Consider the following 21,394-nt stretch of genomic DNA (forward strand, 5'->3'; position numbering starts at 1 on the left):
GCTGGGTCGTGTGGGCGGAGCCAAAAAAGTCCCCCAATGAGCAGCTCTGTAGTCTGAAAGGGCGGGGAAACAGCCCAATGAGCATCACCGCAGAGGAGCCAATGAGCTAGAAGTTGCTGGGGCCGCTGTGAGCCAATCATCAGCTGGCAGTCTGAAAGTTTGCTGGGGCCCCTTCAGCTGTGGCTCTCAACATCTACCCCTCTCTGTTTAAACAACAAGCATGTGGCTTAGGGACCGTGCCTGCCTTAGGTTGTCCAATAGTACATATGGTCCTTACCCGTTATCGGATGAGCTGACATCAAGGCGTCAGCCTCCTGTCTTAGGTTGGTACCATTGCAATTGGATCTTATCTGTCACTGACTACCGGTCCAGTATACAGCCACACCTGTGGATAGGTCTTTGTAGGGGGGGGGTGTGAGGTTCTTTGCCTCACCTCTGTTGGCCCCCAAATTTTAGCTGAACGACCATGACAAGCAGAAGGGAGGAAGATTCACCAAGCCAATTGACGGCTCCTTTTGGAAAAATTGTACCACCGATGACATCATCAGCAAAAATACCCCAACACTACCACAGGTGGCTGCACCAACAGATAGTTCACAATGCATATAAGTGATACATAGTCCAGGCAAGTTCTGCAAGCAGTTCAGTGATGGCTATTGCAGAAGCTGTAGATTGGTTTTATCTTTGTCTTCACCGGCACTGGGATGAAGATAGGAATTCTGGCAATAATGGCTAAAGAAAAAATTATGTAACATTCCAGAAGGCACTCAAAGAAAACAATTTTCTTAACAATTTACATTGTCTTCACCGGCACTGGGATGAAGATACATCCGCTGTGAGCTAATCATCAGCTGGCAGTCTGAAAGTTTGCTGGGGCCCCTTTGGCTGTGGCTCTCAACACTTTTACAGGTTATTTATTGTTATACCACTTATCAGATACTCTTACAAGTTTTTGAGTATCAAATATAGTCTTAATTCTTGCTATCAATGTCCTCCTAGTTGACAGAGGAAGCAAGTATAGGAAGAGATAAATGTCTTTATAGAGTATTTGTTCCTTTTCTATTTAATTTTGTATTTTATGTGGCAATTTTTTTTAAGAGAGAGGGAGAGAGAGAGAGAGAGAGAATTTTAATATTTATTTTTTAGTTTTCGGCGGACACAGCATCTTTGTTTTGTATGTGGTGCTGAGGATCGAACCCTGGCTACACACATGCCAGGCAACCGCGCTACCGCTTGAGCCACATCCCCAGCCCTTATGTGGCAATTTTTTTAATGTTTGTTGTATTGTGTTGTGAAAATTTTTATGTACTGGGAACTTTCTTCTAGTTATTTTAAAATACACCATTTGTATTCTGTATTCATTATTTTAAAGATGTTTTTCCACTATTTTTTATCTTCCCTGTTTCCACTAAGAAATTTGGCTACACTCCTCTCTCTCTCTCTCTCTCTCTCTCTCTTTTAAATATTTATTAGTCATCGATGTGGTGCTGAGAATAGAACCTAGTGCCTCACACATGCCAGGCAAGCACTCTACCACTGTGCCACAACCCCAACCTCTCTCTTTTTTTTTTTTTTTTAATAATGTATCTTTTTTTTTTTTTCCAGGCTGCTTTGAAGATTTTTTTTTCCTTTTAAATGGCTTTGAGCAATTTGATTACAATATGCTACATGTATTTTTCTTCATGTTTCTTGTGCTTGGGCTTTGTTGAGTTTCTTGGATCTGTGGATTTATAAGTTTTTGTCAGGTTTGGAAATTTTTCAGCATTATATCTTCAAATAATTTTTCTTTCTTCTAATAACATGTTTATTAAGCTGGTCAAAGTGGTATCAGAGCTCATTAATTGTCTTTTTATTTTTTAAAGATTCTTCTTTTGACTGGGGTTGTGGTTCAGTGGTAGAGTGCTTGCCTGGCACTTGTGAGACCTTGGTTTCAATCCTTAGCACCACATAAAAATAAAGATATTATATCCATCTACAACTAAATTTTTTTTTAATTTTTCTTTTAATTTTTCATAGTTTCTGTGTTATCTTTCAAGTTCATGTATATTTTCTTCTGTAATTTCTAATCTGCTACTAATTTTATTCAGTCTATATTGCGGGTTTTCTAATTGTCTAGAAGTTTATTTTTTTATCTTATATCTTCCACATTTCTACCTTTTAAAGATATGTAATATATTTATAATAACTATTTTAACGGGTTTTCCTGCTAGTTCTAACATCCATGTCAGTTCTGGATTGATTTTACTTGTTTTATCAATTCTCTTCATATTGGTACAGGAGTGTTTTCCTACATCCTCATACCTGGTGATTTTTGACTGGCTGCCAAGCATTGTGAATTTTACCTTGTCACATGGCACTCATTTTGTATTCTGGTAGATCTTCTTGAGCTATATTCTGGATTATATAGTAAAGTAAGTTGAAAATATGTTTTTCCCCAGTCTCAGGTTGTTTTCTCACATATATGCATTGATAAGTGTTCTGCTAAATATTCAAAAGGAATCCTCTGCAGATCTCTAGGGTTCTCTCATTATGTAGCTCTTTCTTCCCTAGTACTCTGTCTTATTATCTTATCTGTCTTGGCCTCCTTGGATTTGTAGCTCTGTTTCTTCTATTCATGCAGTTAATTGGATTCCACATAGGTTCCCCTTCCCTGTGCCATAGCATCCAAAAAACTCTTAAGGTGGTTCCTGTGTTTCAGGGATCATACTCTTTCTTTGTTTTTCAGTATCTTGAAAACATTTATTGTTTTTCTTTGCTTTGCTCTTCTTTGTTTCCTTTCTCTCTTTCTCTCTCTCTTTTTTTTTTTGGTTATTGTTTCAGACAGAAGGGTAAATCTAGCCCCTTGTTACCTATTGTTGACAGAGCTGGAGCCTACAATTGTATTTTAAGGGAATATGAAACTACTGAAGAGGTACAAAAACAACTAATCCAGGTAATTTAGGGACATGGTAATTGACTATCTTCTTTCAGTCGTAGAGTTGGTAGAGGAGAGGGAAAACTTCAGATAAATCATAAACTCCTTTTATTATGATTTTTTTCATGTTTGTACATGCAAAGCAGTTCTGAAACTCTTTTGTATAATGAGGTTAAGCAAATGAGTAAATGTCTTAATGTTCTTGGGAGTCAAGATTCTAACTATGAAAGAAGAGACGTACAAATGTGAAATAGGCAAAGTGAGAAAGGATTCTGTGAAGGTGGATTTGAATTGTAGGCATTGGTATGGATTCAGGCTTCTGAAGTGTGTGTGTGATCTGAATGTGTATGTGTACATGTATGTATGTAAGTATGTATATGCTTGAATGTATTTTCAAGCTTTGTCTATTGAAAGGCCTAGAAACAAAGATACCACAATAACAAAGAGCACACCTTATGTCCAGATAATTTTCTCTAATATCATTCCCCACTAAAAGAACTGGGCTCTTAGAAAAATGAGTGGTTCCAGGACAGGGAAAATGTTAGATGAATCATGAATATCTTTTTATACCAGTTTAAAAAAAAAAGTCTGAGGGAATAAATGATGCAGAAATCAGCTTGAAGCAGTGTGGTACAATTTAACCATTCAAATAATTTCTTTAAAAAATAGGAATCTTTGAGTCTGTACCAATTATAAATAGATACATAAGCCAATGAGGAGAAAGATGTTTTTTCATTACACAGAACTGCCAAGTGCTGTCTGGTAAATGTGGAGACGAGAATTGGAGGTAGAAGAATTGTTATTTTATAGCCATTGCCATTGGATCCGGGAAGAATCATCAAATACAGGGGGAAGTTTTGAGGAGCAGGATATTTTTAAGATTACCTTTTAGTTGCTAGATAAAGAAAAAATCATAGTTACTATCTACTGGAGAATTTAGAAAACTCTTTGGCCAGGTGATTAAATTAATCTTCACTGGTGGGGGCAGATGAAGATTTCATACCCTATGAACGACACATCACTATGCAGATTTCCAACTGGAAGTTCATGTAAGTCTAATCATGAAGAGACAGTAGACAAATCCCAAGTAAATAATATTTTGTTAAAGTAGTGGTATGGTAGTGCGTACTATATTCTTTAAAAAATGTTAATATTCCAGATTTTAAAAATCTAAAGAAACGGTGACAATGTAATTAATACATGATCCTAGACTTCATCCTAAACTGGAAGAAAATCACAAGATTATAAGGAGCATAAGGGTCTGCTGGCATTTGGATTGTGGATAGTAAATTAGATAAAAGTATGGTATCTTTGTTAAATTTACTGAAGTTAAAAAACTGTACTGTGAAACTTTTTAAGAAAATGTCTCTGTTCTTAGGAAACACACATTCTCTTAAGTGGTAAACCATGGTATATGCAGCTTATTCTCACATGGTACAGGAAAAGTGATTTAAGTATCTATTATGCACCCAAACTTTACATGGTGAAAAAAAAAAAGCATCTTTTATATTGTTATTATTGTAGCATCTTTTCTGTAAAAGAAAGAGAAATAAAACTTGGAATTATTTCCCAATACAGAATCCCCTGCCCCAGTAGTATTGAGGATTGAACCCAGGGCTTGGCTCACGTTAAGCAAACACTCTATCACTAGGGTATACCCTGTTCCCTGCTGTCCCCAGAGCTCTCAAATAGAGAAGTGTTTTAAAAAGGGTTTTGGTCGGCCCCTTACTTGCTGTGATAACTTTAGCTATTATCTGAACCTTGATTTTACTTAATACAATGGTGATGAAAATTATAAAACCTAAATTGGCCTTTCAAGTAGCCTGGCTAAATCCATAGTTGGTAGGATTTGCCATACATTAATATTTGTGTAGAGGTAAGTTCTTTTTGAAATGACAATGTCTGGATCCCAGAATCATTTCCAGCTGTTATGATTTACTAAATAAACAGCTCAGGTTTTCATGTGGCAGATTGTAATTGGTTATTTTCAAATAAATATTAACCTGTACCAGGTACCTGACATCTCACCTTAATTTGTATTAAGATATTAATTTTTTTCTTCTAGCCATTTTTATTTTCAGACAACCCACATTTATTTATGTACCAGATCTCTAAATATCTAGCAATAAGAGTAAGGGGTAGTAGGAGGCATCCCCTCCTCCTTACTTTCTCTCTCTCTCCCTGCCCCCTCCCCCTCTCTTTTTTAATAATACTGGTGGTGGAACCCAGAGCAGCTCTCCCAAGTTCTTTCTCTCTCTCTCTCTTTTTTTTTTTTTTTTTTTTTTGAGACAGGTCCTCATTAAATTGCCTAGGCTGGCCCCAAACTTGCTATCCTTCTGCCTCAACCTCCTGCATTGCTGGGATTACAGGGATGTGCCACCATGACCAGCCTCTCCTTACTTTTTAAAAATTATTATTGTAATTGACAAAATTATGGGATACAGGATGATAATTAGATCTATGTGTTTCGAGTATAATGATCAAATCATTAACATTTCATTTCCTTAAGCATTTCTTTTTCAAATTTTTGATTAACACATACTACTTGTATATATTTATAGGGTGCAGTACAGTATTTCAATACATGTGTATTACATATATTGATTAAATCAGGATGGTTAATGTTTCTGTCTCCTCATCGATCTTTTGTGTTTCGAGCTTTCAAGCTCTTCTAGTATTATTGCTTATTGTGAACCTTAGCCACTCTACTGTTTTGTATAACACTAGACTTTAATACTTATCTTTACTTGTGTTTGGGTAACTTGATCCAGTATCCCTCTGTCTGCTGCCTCCATACTACCACAACTTTCCTAATTTCTAGTCATTACTATTATATATATATATATATATATATATCCCAGTCGAATTCTTTTGTAGGTAGTAGATTCTTGAAAAGTAACTTTCAGGTCATTGTTCTGTAATTTTGTTTCAAGAATTTTCTCCATTAGAGTCCTCAATCACTTGTCTCAAATCTGTGCTTTGAGAGTGTGTTGGATAGCTGGCCTGAGGTTTATTTGGTCTAGAATTTTAGGCACACAGTATTTTCATATTACTTTGAATGTGACCTCCCTACTGCCTGAGAACTAATGACAGTCCCCATCATCTCTTCACTTATATAGCTGAAACTGTAAAAAATTTTAAATACAGTAAGTATATTGATACATTTATTATAGGCTAATTAGACAAAGAATACAATTGTATCATAGCAGTTTTCTTTTTTCAGAAGACTCACTGTAGTAACTTATAAGTTAATTTATGAATCAGAATGAAGTAAAATTGGCTTGCATTCAACATTACTTGAAGTTACCTGGAACTGACTATAAGTAAACTAAGTCTGAGTTAACAAGCATCCTTTTCTGTATTTCTTCTAGTCTCCTCGAGTGAAAGAATCATTAACAAATTCTGAGGTAAGTAATTGCAATTATTAAATCCTTGTTGTTTTATATATGCTTCTGTTTTGTTTTTAAAAGTCTTTATATGTGTGCCTAAATGGGAATGAGCCTTTATACCAGTTACATTTTAAAAGTTGGTTTAAGAGCCTGGAATGTTGGTCCTTGCTTGCTTAACTTCGTGATTTGCTTTTTTGGTTTGCGCTGCTTGAAGTGGGAAGCAATCTTTATGCATTACTCTGCCCAGGAATTTGTTATACATTTTTGAAAGTTTTTTCAGCTTTTTCTCTTGTCGGGTAAATTGTATTTTCTGTAGTTTGTTTCAGTGTAATAGGAAATATTACTAAACAGAATCCAGTTAGGTTGGCTTTCCTTCTTTTCACTACCTGAGAAAAATAATTTCATGGATCCATTCTGTACATATTCTTCCTCTGGCAGCATCTTCCATTCTGAGCTCAGTATTTGGTTTAAAGGCAAGTGTATCTCTTAAATAATTTTCCCACTTCATTTGTGTACATACCACGCAATTTGTATGTACAATTATATACATGATTCATGTACATAGAACTTTATAGTTTAGAAATGAGCCAGTGCAGTGGCACATACCTTTACTCCCAGCTACTTGGGAGGCTGAGGCAGAAGCATAACCAGTTAAAAGCCAGCCTCTTTGAGTGCCGGGAATGTAGCTCAGTGGTAAAGCACCCTGGATTCAAGCCCTAGTACAAAGAAAATAAATTCTCTACCTTAATGTATGTATTTTTGTTATACTTCAGTTTTTTATTAGAGCATTATAGTTGGGCTCATCTTGACAAATTTGTACATGCATGATCTTCCTACTGATCTTCTTCCGCTCATCTATTTTTGATTGGTTCTTTGTACTTATACATAAAAGTGAAATTCCCTGTGGTATATGTGTATATGCACATAGTTCAATTTAAAAAAAAATCATTCTGCATTTCCTCTCCTTTCCCATCCCTCCTCTCTGCCACTTGATCTTGTTATTCTGCTCTACTGATCTTCCCTGTGACTTTATGAAATCCTGTCCTCTCTTCCTTCTTTCCATTATTTTGCTCTAGCTTGCACATGGGAGAGAAAACATTTGACCCTGATTTTCTGAGACTGTCTTATTTGACTTAGCATAATGTTCTCCATTTCCATCCAGTTATCAACAAATGCCATAATTTCATTCTTTTTGTGACTCAGTAAAACTACATTGTGTGTGTGTGTGTGTGTGTGTGTGTGTATACGCGTATACACCACATTTCCTCCCTTCGTCTATTGATAGGCATCTGGGTTAATTACATAATTTGGCTCTTGTGAATTGTGCTGCTATATTGCTATTGCATGCTGATTTTAGTTCTTTTGGACAAATATCAAGGAATGGAATAGCTGGGTCATTATGGTGGTTTCATTCCTGGTTTTTTGAGGAATCTCCATACTGCTTTCTACAGTGCAGTAGTATGCAGTTCCATCAGCAGTGTACAAGTCTGTACCTCAGGTACATTAGTAGAATTGTATGTCCTTGACCCTTGAAATTATGCATGGTCATGTCAGTTCTTTTGACCAATGTAATGTTAGCAGAAGAGTCACTCTGTGATTCTGTGTTTCCTTAATCCTGCTGCCATAATCTGCATCCTTGACTGAATGAAGGGATGATGTCATGCTGGTCAGAGATATACTTGAAGTATGTGTAAGAAATAATAAAAAGTAAAGTTAAAAATAACGTTGTTTTAATCTGCTGATGTTTTAGAATTATTTGTTACTTCTAATTAAGCCGAACTTGATAATTTCTCAGAAATTGAATGAAAAGGTATTTTATAGATTATTATAGTTTTTCTTTTTAGTGTTCTTCTTGTGCTTTTGCTAAATAACTTCTCCATGTGAATTCTCACTCATACTCATTACATTGTTTTTTAACTTAATTATGACAAAATTTATATGACATAAAGTTTACTGTCTTAATCATTTTTAGTTTGGTGTAGCATTAAATATAGTCATGCTGGAATACAACCATCACTACCATCTAAAGAACTTTTTAATATTCCCAAACTAAAATTCTACCTATTGAATAGTAATTCTCCATTTTCTTCCATATTTGTCCTGGCAGCCACCCTTCTACTTCCCGTCTCTGTAAATTTAACTACTCTGGTATTTCATATAAGTGGATTCATACAGTATTTGTCTTTTTCTGACTGGTTTATTTCACTTAGCACAGTGTCCTCTGGGTTCATCCATGTTGTAACATATGTCAGAATGTCTTTCCATATTAAGGCCAAATATTACTGCATTGTATGTATATACTGTTTTGTTTATTCATCTTTTAGTGAACACTTGAACCTCTCTGTCTTTTGGCTGTTGTGCATAATGGTGCTATGAACATGGGTATACAAATATCTGTTCAAAACTTTGCTTTTAATTCTTTTGGGTATACATCTAGAAATAGAATTGCTGGATCATGAGGTAATTCTATGTTTTAATTTTTTAAGGAACAACCATACTATTTTTCATTAGAACTTCCACCATTTCACATTTCCACTAACAGTGCACTGGGATCCCAGTTTCTGTACATCTTCTTATTGCTTTGTTATATGTATCCTTTTTGTCTTTATTATAGATAAAACATACATGTACATACACTTTGGAAGCTAACCTTTTGAAATAGTACATTTTCAAAAGTAATCTTTTTAACTATAATTATCAACATATTAATTTTACAAATTAATGGGTTTCACTGTAATTTTTACATTCATGCATAATTGTGCTTTGATCATACCTAACTTCCCTTCTGTCATCCTTGCCTTTCTTTCCACTCTACCTCCCTTGCACCTCTACTTCCCCTTCCCTTCCCTGAAAATCCCCCTTCTACTTTGAGGCCAACTAATATTAATGTGCTATATTTCTGTCAAACTCTGAAACCAATGAAGAACTTTTTGCTTCCTCTTATGTATGAAATTAAATGATATAAAATTTTACTTCTGATCTCATTTATTTTACTTTCATCAGCTACTAGACCTCTGTTGTTGCCTTTTGAAAGTTTTTACTCTTTTATTTCTAAATTTTGGTCATTGCCATTGGCATTTTTCCCTAACTTGTAATTTTTAATTTTGTTTTATTCAACAACAGTTTTTTTTCCCAAAATTGCATAATCAAAATTTATGAAATAATTCAAAATGCAAGATAATTTATATCGTGTCTGTTTGTTATAAAGCTTCACACTCATTTTTTAAGTATATTTTTAGATATGTTAAGGAATCATTGGTTGATTATCTTTCTTTATATGTAATAAAAGTCCCCAGGTCATAACCCATTTTATTTTGCTGTATCAAAATACCTAAAGCTGGATAATTTATAAAGAAAAGAGATTTAATTAGTTCATGATTTCAGAGGCTAAAAGTTAAAGATGATGTAGCCCCCTTTGGTGGGCCTCTGGTGAGGGCCTTCTGGCTGTATTGTAGCATGGCAGATGGCATCAATGGTAGAAACATGGAGTACATATGAGAGATCACATAGCAAGAGACCTGGAGGGGTCAGGCTGTCTCTTTTATAACAGCCCACTCTGAACGAAGCTAACCCACTCCAACAAGACCAGCATCAATCCCTTCACAAGGGCAGATATGATTCAGTTACCTCCCACTAGGCCCCTCCTCCTAAAGGTTCCACCCCTTTTCATACCACTGTATTGGGGAATTCAGGGAATTCAGTTAAATCGAAGCACCATGTGTAAAAAAATGTAGCTTCAATAATTTCTTACAGAAACACTATACATACTTTATATATAAATACTTTACCTACTTAACTTTTTATTTTGGAGAAGCTGTTTTGCTGTGTGAAGGGGATGAAGTAAATGTGGTTAAAAATAAATATGATAGAGGCTGGGATTGTAGCTCAGCAGTGGAGTGCTCGCCTAGCACGTTCGAGGCCCTGGATTTGATCATCAGCACCAAATAAAAATAAATAAATAAAATAAAGGCATTGTGACCAACTATACCTAGAAAATAACTTTTTACTTTATAACTATTTCAAACTATTTTGAAAAAATAAAAAAATTAGTAAATATGATACAAAATGAAAAAAGCTACACAAAACACTGTTTGTTAGATGCTCCATTTACACAAAATGCCCAATAAAGGCAAATTTACAGAGACTGAAAGTAGATCAGTGGTTGTGAAGGGCTGGATGTGGAAGCAAGAATTTACTAAAAGGGTTTGTGAACCTTTTGGGGGGGTGATAAAGGGTTCCAAAACTGCATTTGGTGATGGTTGTATAGTTCTTTAAACTGTGCAAATACCCTTGAATTATACACTTAAAATGGATGAAGCTAAAAGCACGTAAATTGTATCGAAAGTCGGTAAAAAACTAAAATGCCTAGAAATATTTGACTTCTGTTTGATATGTATATTTAGAGAAGTGTTGTCAAGCCAGTACATCATAAAAACTGCTTTGAAGGTCAATAGGGAGCCTACATCCTGGGAACAAATTTTTACTCCTCACACTTCAGATAGAGCCCTAATATCCAGAGTATACAAAGAACTCAAAAAATTAGACAGTAAGATAACAAATAACCCAATCAACAAATGGGCCAAGGACCTGAACAGAGACTTCTCAGAGGAGGATATACAATCAATCAACAAGTACATGAAAAAATGCTCACCATATCTAGCAGTCAGAGAAATGCAAATCAAAACCACCGTAAGATACCATCTCACTCCAGTAAGATTGGCAGCCACTATGAAGTCAAACAACAACAAGTGCTGGCGAGGATGTGGAGAAAAGGGTACACTTGTACATTGTTGGTGGGACTGCAAATTGGTGCGGCCAACTTGGAAAGCAGTATGGAGATTCCTGGGAAAGATGGGAATGGAACCACCATTTGACCCTGCTATTGCCCTTCTCGGACTATTCCCTGAAGACCTTAAAAGAGCATGCTACAGGGATACTGCCACATCCATGTTCATAGTAGCACAATTCACAATAGCTAGACTGTGGAACCAACCCAGATGCCCTTCAATAGATGAATGGATAAAAAAAAGTGGCATTTATACACCATGGAATATTATGCAGCACTAAAAAATGACAAAATCATGGAATTTGCAGGGAAATGGATGGCACTAGAGCAGATTATGCTTAGTGAAGCTAGCCAATCCCTAAAAAACAAATACCAAATGTCTTCTTTGATATAATGAGAGCAACTATGAACAGAGCAGGGAGGAAGAGCAGGAAGAAAAGATTAACATTAAACAGAGACATGAGATGGGAGGGAAAGGGAGAGAAAAGGGAAATTGCATGGAAATGAAGGGAGACCCTCATTGCTATACAAAATTACATATAAGAGGTTGTGAGGGGAATGGGAAAATAAACAAGGAGAGAAATGAATTACAGTAGATGGGGTAGAGAGAGAAGATGGGACGGAAGGGGAGGGGGGATAGTAGGGGATAGGAAAGGTAGCAGAATAAAACAATTACTAATAGGGCATTATGTAAAATTGTGGATGTGTAACCGACATGATTCTGCAATCTGCATTTGGGGTAAAATTGGGAGTTCATAACCCACTTCAATCTAATGTATGAAATATGATATATCAAGAGCTTTGTAATGTTGTGAACAACCAATAAAAAAAAAATACACAAAGGGGAAAAAAAACTGCTTTGAAAATGTCACCCTGTAAGGCTCTGTTTGACTGTCAGTAAACCTGCTTCTCTTTCCAATCAAGTTAACAGCACTGTATGCATGGTTTCATTATAGCTCTTTTCAACAACTGATCCCATGGGTACTTTGCTCCAAGTTCCAGAACAGATTTCTGCTCATCTACCTCAGCCAGCTGGACAGATGTCTACCCAGCCAACTCAAGTCTCTCTCCCACCACCTGCAGAGCCAGCAAAAACAGCTCAGGTAAAGCAGGGATGTCTTCTAATGGCCACCTAGTACTGGTAGATTAGAAAAGCAGATATTTATGTGCAATAGCCTAATGTGCTCAGGTTGTTGTCCTAGTAGATTTTGGAAGAAGTTAGAAATTATGTCTTCATAGTTTTGAGTACTCACCTGAAGGTAAGAGAGTTCATAAGGATCTTAAGCAACAATAAGTTAAGTTTGAAAACTTTTGAAACATCAGAATTGTTTGGCTAATTTCTTATTGGCTGTGTGTTAGATCATTATTAACTTAAGATTGCAAATGATGGCATTCATGGTGGGGCTAGGAGAATCATCTGCTTTACTGTTTTCTTTTGCTCATTTTTGTTTGTATCATTTATTAGTATTTTTATAGCCCGTGGTTTTTCTAAATTACTCTTTTTAAAATACTAATTTTGTGAGAGTTGGTTTTATTAAAACTAAGTGATGTATAAACTCAAAGTACACACAAACTTCATTAAATTGTATTTATCTGAAAGCAGCTGAATGAGGTCCTCCCTGTGAATCCCAGTATGCTGTGTAACTCCCATGCTCCCTTCAGGAAACTTCTGATAGTACATATGTGACCTTATGCTATATTGCTAAAGTAAGGGTTTTGTGTCGATTTATTAATTGTTAGAAGTTGTCCCCTACCCCCAGTAGTTTAGGTGAAAAAGAAATGAAAGTTGTGATTTCTCCTTTTGTAGTGCCATGTATCATGTGTTCTGGCTTTGAAGACCAGTGCACTGGGCATGTCTAGTTAATCATGGAGATAACTTCTTTTAACCTTTCATCCTTCCAGCTTTCCATTTCTGCCATCATAGGGGGAAAAAAGTTCTAATGATTAGAATTATTTTACAAGTAACTTAGAGTTTATGTCTGCCATTAAACAGGAGATAGCTAAACAGTTTTCAGAGAGATTAGTTTAACTATAGAAAGACCTGGAACGCTTCGGTTGAATGATCCCCGAGGGGCAGCTGATTTAGGCCCTACTTGTGTGTTGCCAAGTGGTACAGGCGCAGATTTTTTAAAAAATGATAAACCTAATTTTTCACCTTTGTATAGGGGAACAGGGGCAAGAAAAATATAAAATATATGGAATTTCATCTGGGTTTGAAAATTATTATGTTTGATACAGGTTGATATTTAGCTTTTGTTGCTGCTGTGGAGTGCCTGTCCTGCCACAGCAGGGAATGAATGTCTTAGGGAGCAGGATGACCTCAGCTGGAGAGGAAAAGAATTGCTGCCAGTGGATGATTCCTCTGCAGTTACCTCCATGCTTAATATTCACAGGCAATGACTTTATACTTTTCAATGCATTTTAGGCTTTGTCTTCAGGAGCAGGTTCACAAGAAACCAAGGTCCCAATCAGTCTAGTACTAAGATTAAGGTAAGAGGACATTTTCTGTTTTGTGAGTTCCCTGTAGGTGTTGAATAATCTGTGCTGAGAATAGCTAAAGCCATGATTGTGTCCCCCCAGCATCAGTAGGTGTTAATTTGCTGGTGTATTATTTTCTTAGAAGTAACAGCAAAGTGTGAGGACCTGGCAGTTAGCAGTTGCTGTGACTAACTGATGCACATACCCTCCTAGTTTGTCCATTAATAGTGACAAATGTGTACATTTGCAGCATAGTTTGAATTAGAAAGTATAGTCTGTAGATGAGAATGTTTTAGGGGAGGAGCACTCACTGGCTTATCTGAAATTTAGTGACTATATAAGCATTATGGACTCTGGGATTGACTAACTCAGAAGGGGAGTGCTTTGTGATTGGTAGATCAAATAAAGATGAAAAGGAAAACCTCTAAGTATATTCCTAGTTTGTTTCTCTGTTATATGGCAAATGTTGGTAGTTCTGGTGGGGATGTATAGAGTGGTCCTAGCAGGCTGCTCAGCAGTAAGTGCCCTGGGTAGCAATCTGTTCATTTTAAACACCCCTCAACCCCTAACCCCTCAACTTCTGCCAGGGTATTAAGAACTCTGGATTAGGATTCCAAAGTTTTCATGTCAAAATAGCTATTACTGTTATATTGTTCCAGTTAGGTCTCTTTCTACTCATAAATGTATTTGAAAAAATTAGTATTGAAAAAATGTCATGTGAGACAGCCCAAACCCTCTTTTAACTATTAGTAACATTTTAAAAAAGAGTCCCACTGATTACTATTAACTAACCCCACTTCTGCTTCTGAATTCTTAGTTGACTTCCCAATAGGATCATAATAGAGATAGAAGCAGATAGAATTCTTTAGAGAACTTTTAATGACTAATGTTCCAGACTGTTTTTGGAAGTTAAATATCATGTTGTTTGTGCTTACCGTGCCAGTTAAATCAGTAAACTGGTGCTGAACATTTCTATCTTAATTTATTCAGCTGCCAGAAAGAATAGACTAAGGAATTATGTATTAAGAACAGACTATGTTGGGCCCTGTTGGCACACACCCGCAATCCCAGCAGCTTGGGAGGCTGCAGCAAGAATATCTCTGAGAGCCTCACATTTGGTGAAGGCCTTGGTGCTATTTCATCCCATGGTGGAAGAACAAGATAGCAAGTGGCAGCCAAACTCACTTTTATGACAGATTCACTCATGATAATGAACCCACTCCTACTTTAACAACATTGATCAATCTTATGAGGGCAGTGATTCAGGAGGCGGAGGCAAGAGGATCACAAGTTCAAGGCCAGTCTTATCAACTTATCATCGAGGCCCTAAGCAACTTAGTGAGACCATGTCTTAAAACCCCAATACCAAGAACAGAAAAAGAAAAAGGGAAAAAAACAAAACAAAACAAAACCTAGTGCATTGGTAATTAAGTTTTCAGCATGTGAACTTTGTGGGACTTATTCAAACCATAACATCATCTTAGAAGAAATACGGTAGGAGTGGACATATAAGAATCTCCCCCAAAGTATGAGATTTTTATGTTCTTCAATGGGAGATGTAAATTCAAAGGCTTAGGACAATTAGAGTATAATTCTGAATTGTTAGCTCTGAGCCCTGAAGTGTCAGCACACCAGGACAAATCATATAACTTGTGGGAACAGACTAATCTTTCCAAGGCACAGCTTTCCTGATATATATTGGCAGACTCTTATGCATAAATTCACAAATTCTTATTTTATTTAATTCTGTTTTTTTCCCCACAGGAATTCCAAAAAAGAACTAAATGATATTCGATTTGAATTTACTCCTGGGAGAGGTGAGGCATCAAAACCATTAAAAACAGATTAACTTCTAATGTGTTGTTTAATCAAGTGTGAAATTTCTGTCTTTTAGATATATTTTGCTTTTTTAAGATGATAAAAATTTCTTGGTTTTGGGGGTCAAATGAATAGAATGAAATAAAATGTAGTTTACTTACTACTAAACTCATTTAGAAAATCTAATGTAATAATACAAATAGTAAATGACTGTAGCTCTTATTTACTGCTTACAATGGATCAAGTATTTTGCTATACATTACATTAGCTCATTAAATTCTTATAACAGCCTTCTAATGAAAAATTATTATCCCCATTTACTAGATGATGATGTCAAGGATTAGAGAGAGGCAGGGTAACTTGTTCAAGGTCACACAGCTGCAGAGAGGTAGCTAAAGTTCAAACAAGATCTGAGTTCATAGTTCATGTTCTTATCTCACTGTACATGCTCATTCTTTGTGGTAGTAAAGAAGAAGTCACCTCCATTTTCCCTTCTCCTCAGGCAGAACTGAACCTTGGCATGTACTGTTTCTGATTATGAACTTCACCCTAGAGCAAGGGTTGGTTGGTTTTGTTTTGTTTTGTTTTGCTTTGCTGTTGTTATTCAGTGTTCTGATTTGAGGAGTGGCCAGAAGATAGCAGTGACCTTTCCTTACATCCCATAGTTGCTGTCTCAGTATTAACATCTGGCCATTAAAGAGAACAGATGTAAATGTACTAACGTGTATCTGTTTGACTTTTTTAGAGCAATGCAAAACTCACATTTTCAGGAATTAATTGAAACTTCTGGTCATCATGTGAAAGTATATGCACCCCTTCCCATTGGCTCTCCCTACTCCCACTCAGGGCTTACTGTCCAGCCCTCAGGAACCAGCACCACTGAGTCAGTTGAAAATGAAATAAATTGGGGTAGTCCATCTTCTTCTTTTTTACTTTTTCTTTATACCCATTGCTCAGATTATACCACCTGGATGACTAGGTAAGGAGAAAATCCACAAGATAAATAAGAAAATGATTTTAACAAAAACTTAAAACATAATACCAAAAGAGAAGAGATTATAATTTGTTCTCTCAGGTTTTGAGAAAGTTTTACTAACACTTGAGATGTTCCACATTCAAAATCATATCTCAGAGCCTGGGTCTAGGATTGTGCTCTGTAGAGTCACTGTTGAAGGTTCTTCTGGCATGGGCCTTAACCCTCTACATTCCACCATTTTAAAAGTTATCTGTACAATGAGCTGATACTTGACACCTGGTTTATACCAATTCTGTCTTCTAGCCAGACGTAAGAGAATTTCTCAGTTGAGATCATTGCCAGTGGAACAGGACCCTGGTTTTGTGGACTTAGTAGCTCATTTGGGTTCAAGCAATGCTGTCACACATGCTGGCTTTGAGTGTTAGCAATGATGTATGTGCACAAGAAATGGAATGCCTTCTTGTTTGTCCTTTCAGATACAGCAGAGGGTGTCTCTCAGGAACTCATTTCTGCTGGCCTGGTCGACGGAAGGGATTTAGTAATAGGTAACTATACTGTGCTGTGCCTTGTGCCCCATGTCTCTGTCTATATATTTAGTGCCTAGAAAATCAGGGTTGTGTTCCACTGAATAGGTCTGATGATTCTTGAAATGATTCTTGCCTTGGCTGAAACTATAGGTACTGAGGACATTTCCCTTACCAAGCAGAAATATCCCACTTTCAAGTTTGCTTTGTGACTTCCAGTGGTAGTAGATGAAAACACAGCCAGGTCTCTGGGATACTTTGGTAAAAGTGGTAGTAAAAGTCACAAAACAGGAGCTTGGTCATTTTTCATCTGTTTTGGTGTATCTAGTCTGTGGAGCACAGAGGTGAGCAAATATTAGCGATTTAGAAAAGCAAGAAGGAAGGGAAAAGGCACAAGCACAAGCTATAGGTACATTACTGATGGGAAAGACCATCAGGTTGAGAAGGTGAATAGTTTCCCTTCAAAAAGCCAGACAATGGATCATTTAAGCTTTGTGGGCCACATGTCATCTGTCATTTTAAATCATTCTTAGTTTGCAGGCAGAACCAAACCAGACCATAGGTCATACTTTGTTGACTTCCATTCTGGGAATTTCTGGTCCATTAATGGACAAAACATACCTGTCCTTCCCAGGCTAGTTGATAAATTTTAAATGAAGTTAATTTGCCAGTGATTCAAGATTCATTGTGTAGTTTGGGGTTGAATTTAAAAGATGCTTTCATTTGAGGAATGATTGATCTTTCTGCTTCCATTTTGATTGTACAAAGCTTAACCACCATTTAACCTTTTTGATAGTGGATTTATGTAACTTCTTATTGCTTTTCTCTGTTTGTATGATTACAGTGGCAGCTAATTTGCAGAAAATTGTGGAAGAACCTCAGTCAAATCGATCTGTCACTTTCAAGCTGGTATTCATCCCTTTCTCTTTATTAAGCCATCTTACCATTTACACATCAACAGCCTCTGCAGACCAGATTTTTATATTCCCTGAATAATGAGAATATTAAAATATGGCAGTGTTCTCTCTTTAACTGTCTCTCCCCCACGTCCTCCCACCCCAGTTTTTTTTTTTCTGCTTTCCAGAACCCTCTAACCCCAAGCCCTTAACTGTTCTCAAGTGAAATTATAAGCCAGTCTGACTTCAGCTGTGTATCCTGTCTTCAGGAAAAAAACACCTACATCAACCTCCCATTTGTGTCCCAGGAACTCTTTACCCACTGCCTGCCTTCCCATAGTCCCATGTCAATTTTAATTGCTACTGCAGTTTTATTTATAAATAGCAACAGCTTGTCATTTTGTTTGGTCCTCAGGCATCTGGTGTTGAAGGCTCGGATATTCCTGATGATGGCAAACTAATAGGATTTGCCCAGCTCAGCATCAGCTAAAACACAGCCCCAGAAGAGGCGGCCTAAGGAGATTCCACACATGCGTATCTCTGTTGCTTCTGTTGGCCTAAACCCACTACTGCCAAAGAACCCAGCAACGAACCTCCCGGCTAGGAGCTTTAGAATTCTTTCTTTATGTTCTTCTTGCCATCATTCCCCTTTTTCCCACAGGGAAAGTAAAGTTGGATCACCAGTGGCCAGCATCCCCTCAAAGAGTTCCGTTAGTAAATGTGCTGCACATGTCCCCTTTCTTCCGCCATCTGAGAAATGGCCCGTGTGCCTCAAGGCTCAGGAGGGAGATCGCTCAGCTCATTCTTGCCTTACTCCAGTAATGGCCCAGGTGGAAAGTAGCAGCTACATTGGGCAACCTCGTCCTGCCTGTTCTCCCACACCTGCCCAGAGGTGGGCATCTTGGGATATCTCTACCACTGAAGTAGCAATTAAAAGTTGATTGTTTAGCTGGAGCCCAGAGAATTTAATTAGTGTTTTTTTCTTTGTATCTGATGTGAATTCTAGCAACCTTTGTTAGGAAAAAGCACAGCCTCGGAGGAGGCAGCCTAAACTGTGTTCTTGTTTTGTTCATGGTGTCTCTAAGTGTTTTGCTAAAGCTGCTCTCAGGCACCCCCTTCATTGCTCCCTCCAGAAAGGGTTGCTAGCCTTAACTTCAGCTGGTGCAAAACATTTGACTGTAGTCAAACTTCAGCCATCAGATCCTTCAAAGTGGAACTTTGGACTGTTTTTGCAGAAAACATCAAGTAATAGCTTGTAAAAGTAAATTTTGCCAGAGGTGGTTTTTGAACAGGAAAAATAATCATAACTCATATCACTAGGGAAGTATTTATTTTCAAATTTTAAGAAATAAAATTGAAGAAAAACTGCTCCTCGATCCTCCAATGAAAATCAGTGCACCTGGCCTCTGAGTCATGAGGAAGTGGGTATAAAAGGCTGAGATTACTACAGCAATAAAAGACTCACACTGGGCTAGAGGCCTGGCTTCCATCCCTCTCCTGCACTGACTCTGTGGAGGGGGACCCTGTGCGCTGAAACTGACTCAAGATGGAAAGTGAAACCACATGTGCCGTGACCTTTAGGTTTTATGAGTAGACAGTGTTCATTTGATTTTCTACAGAAGTTATATAAATTATTCTTTAGGTTTAAAAAAGAGCACTCATAATGCAATATGTGAATAATCAGTGGGTTTGAGTTTTCTTTTTTCCTATTTCATTGTCAGACTTGTCTAATTGCTAATAACCCTGCCAAGTTACCAAGTTTTATGTATGAATGGGATACTTGATCTGGCCTTAAAGAGACATACAACGATGGGCTGTGGCCCCACAGAGAAGGGAGAGTTGACTTTCACAGAATCTCTTGAGCCCTTTCTAATGTTGTTGGTCTGAACAAGATTACCTGGTTTTCTCTTGGAACACACCTGAAAGTTTTCCCCATAACTGACTTGATATACCTTTATTTCATTCGTTCTGAATCTGTAGTTTTAGTCATGGGCTTTCTTTACCTGCTCCAGGTGTAAAGGCATGTTGGTAAAGGGGTGGATGTTGGGGAGTGTGAGAGGAGTTGGATTTGGGATGGGGATTGGGAAGAAAGATTAGAAGAATAGATACCAAAGTTCAAGGTCCCAGCATGATTGGTAAAAGAAGGGAGTTTGCTGAATCAGCAGAGAGAAAAGAGATTGACCAGCTTGCTGGAAAAATATTTAGCTTTTCCTTTTCCTTTTTTGGGGGGTGGTGGTGGTGGTCGTGGTGGTGGTAGTGAGCGATGGAGAAGCAAGGATAGGGAGTTGGTAATGAGGTGTGGAAAAGATACAATGTCCTCTTTGACAACAGGCTAGTTGCTTGCCATAGAGTCCTTTTTTATTTCAAACAAGCCCATTATAATTTAATTATTTATGAACCCATGGTGGGGGTGACATCACTGTTTTAGCTTTTCATTTGGAGGTGGTATGGCCCAGGCTGGGAGTGAGTGGCCTTGTTCACTTTCTCTAGCCCACCAGTAGCTTTGAATTGCAGTGGGATAGGCATGACAATAGAAGGTGGGGGCTGGGGCTTATCTTTTTTTGTTGTTCAGTTCATTGGTTGCCTTGCTGGGAAATAGGAGACAAACACCAAGTCCCATGACAGTGTTATTTCTTCTTCTGCATGTTGTGTGGTGAATTCCCTCTGCCAGCTTGTGCAGTGATGCTGAGAAAACAGGTGAACAGAAACTGCCCAGGTGCGATAGCATGTGACCTAGGGAGCCTCCTCACTCCTTTCCAGTAGTAGTGGTTCAGGGTGCATCTCTGTTACTAGGTCCCCAGAATACCCCTGTCCCTGGAGTTAGGGACTAACTATAGCACAAGGTAATATGTGCCAATGCTATTTGTGAAAAGTATCGTCTTTCTAAATTACTAATGGATTTGTTTGGGGTTTTTGCTTAAGTTTTAAACCAAATCTTAGAGCCAGCTGATACTGTTTAATAATCTGGAGGATAGAATAATGGTGTATCAATAAGTGGAGGTTCCTCCTTATGACATATGCTAGATTATGGAAGATGTAAAATATTCAATTTTCTCCCCCTTTTTTTGACTTTGTATTTTACTGCATGTTTTCTTCATTTTTAATCAATAAAGAATAAATTGTCCCTTGTGTTGTATGGATCCTTTACTTCAGTGGCTGTTGGTTGAGAGTTGTGGGGACTAGGTCGTGGAGTTATTACTTCAGTTTTTCATGTAATAAACAGATGCCAAAGTGCATATAAGCTATAAAATGTATCTATTGACCTATAGATTATCTAGAATTGCTTAAAACCACGGACAGTTGAGGAAACTGAAACCCCAAAAGGAAAGGATGAGGTCTGCCCAAGGAAATCTGAGAAGCTGGGATATGGAACTTCTTGTATTATGTTTTGATCTTTTCTGAGTTCATGCTTCGGGGCAGTGGAAAGATGCCAGGGTCAAGCCCTTGGAAATCCCTTTCAGGAAGTGTTGAGCAGGACTAAACCTGCCCCTACTCAGCTTTGATACCAAATGGTTGAGTTCCATGTAAGATTCTAGGCTCCTTTGTATTCGTGTCCTCTAATGACTAGATGAATCTTCCTGATCGTAATCCTTCCCAAGAGAAGTGGCCAAAA

General features: G+C 37.4%; 1 protein-coding gene across 3 annotated transcripts in view; it reads left to right on the forward strand.

Annotated features, from left to right (window-relative positions):
* OXSR1 (oxidative stress responsive kinase 1) overlaps nucleotides 1-20,905 on the forward strand; it is a 97,417-nt gene extending 76,512 nt beyond the window's left edge. For all 3 annotated transcript variants that reach the window (XM_081285891.1, XM_081285890.1, XM_081285889.1), the window contains 7 exons: nucleotides 6,286-6,321; nucleotides 12,046-12,192; nucleotides 13,515-13,579; nucleotides 15,332-15,384; nucleotides 16,838-16,906; nucleotides 17,730-17,794; nucleotides 18,197-20,905. In XM_081285891.1, the coding sequence (XP_081142017.1) occupies nucleotides 6,286-6,321; nucleotides 12,046-12,192; nucleotides 13,515-13,579; nucleotides 15,332-15,384; nucleotides 16,838-16,906; nucleotides 17,730-17,794; nucleotides 18,197-18,271 (510 nt within the window). In that variant the 3' untranslated portion in view covers nucleotides 18,272-20,905. The remainder of the gene's footprint in view (nucleotides 1-6,285; nucleotides 6,322-12,045; nucleotides 12,193-13,514; nucleotides 13,580-15,331; nucleotides 15,385-16,837; nucleotides 16,907-17,729; nucleotides 17,795-18,196) is intronic.
* The last annotated feature ends 489 nt before the right edge of the window (nucleotides 20,906-21,394 follow it).

The sequence above is a fragment of the Spermophilus citellus genome, assembly GCF_964194105.1.
Source record: "Spermophilus citellus genome assembly, chromosome: 3".
Classification (NCBI taxonomy): domain Eukaryota; kingdom Metazoa; phylum Chordata; class Mammalia; order Rodentia; family Sciuridae; genus Spermophilus; species Spermophilus citellus.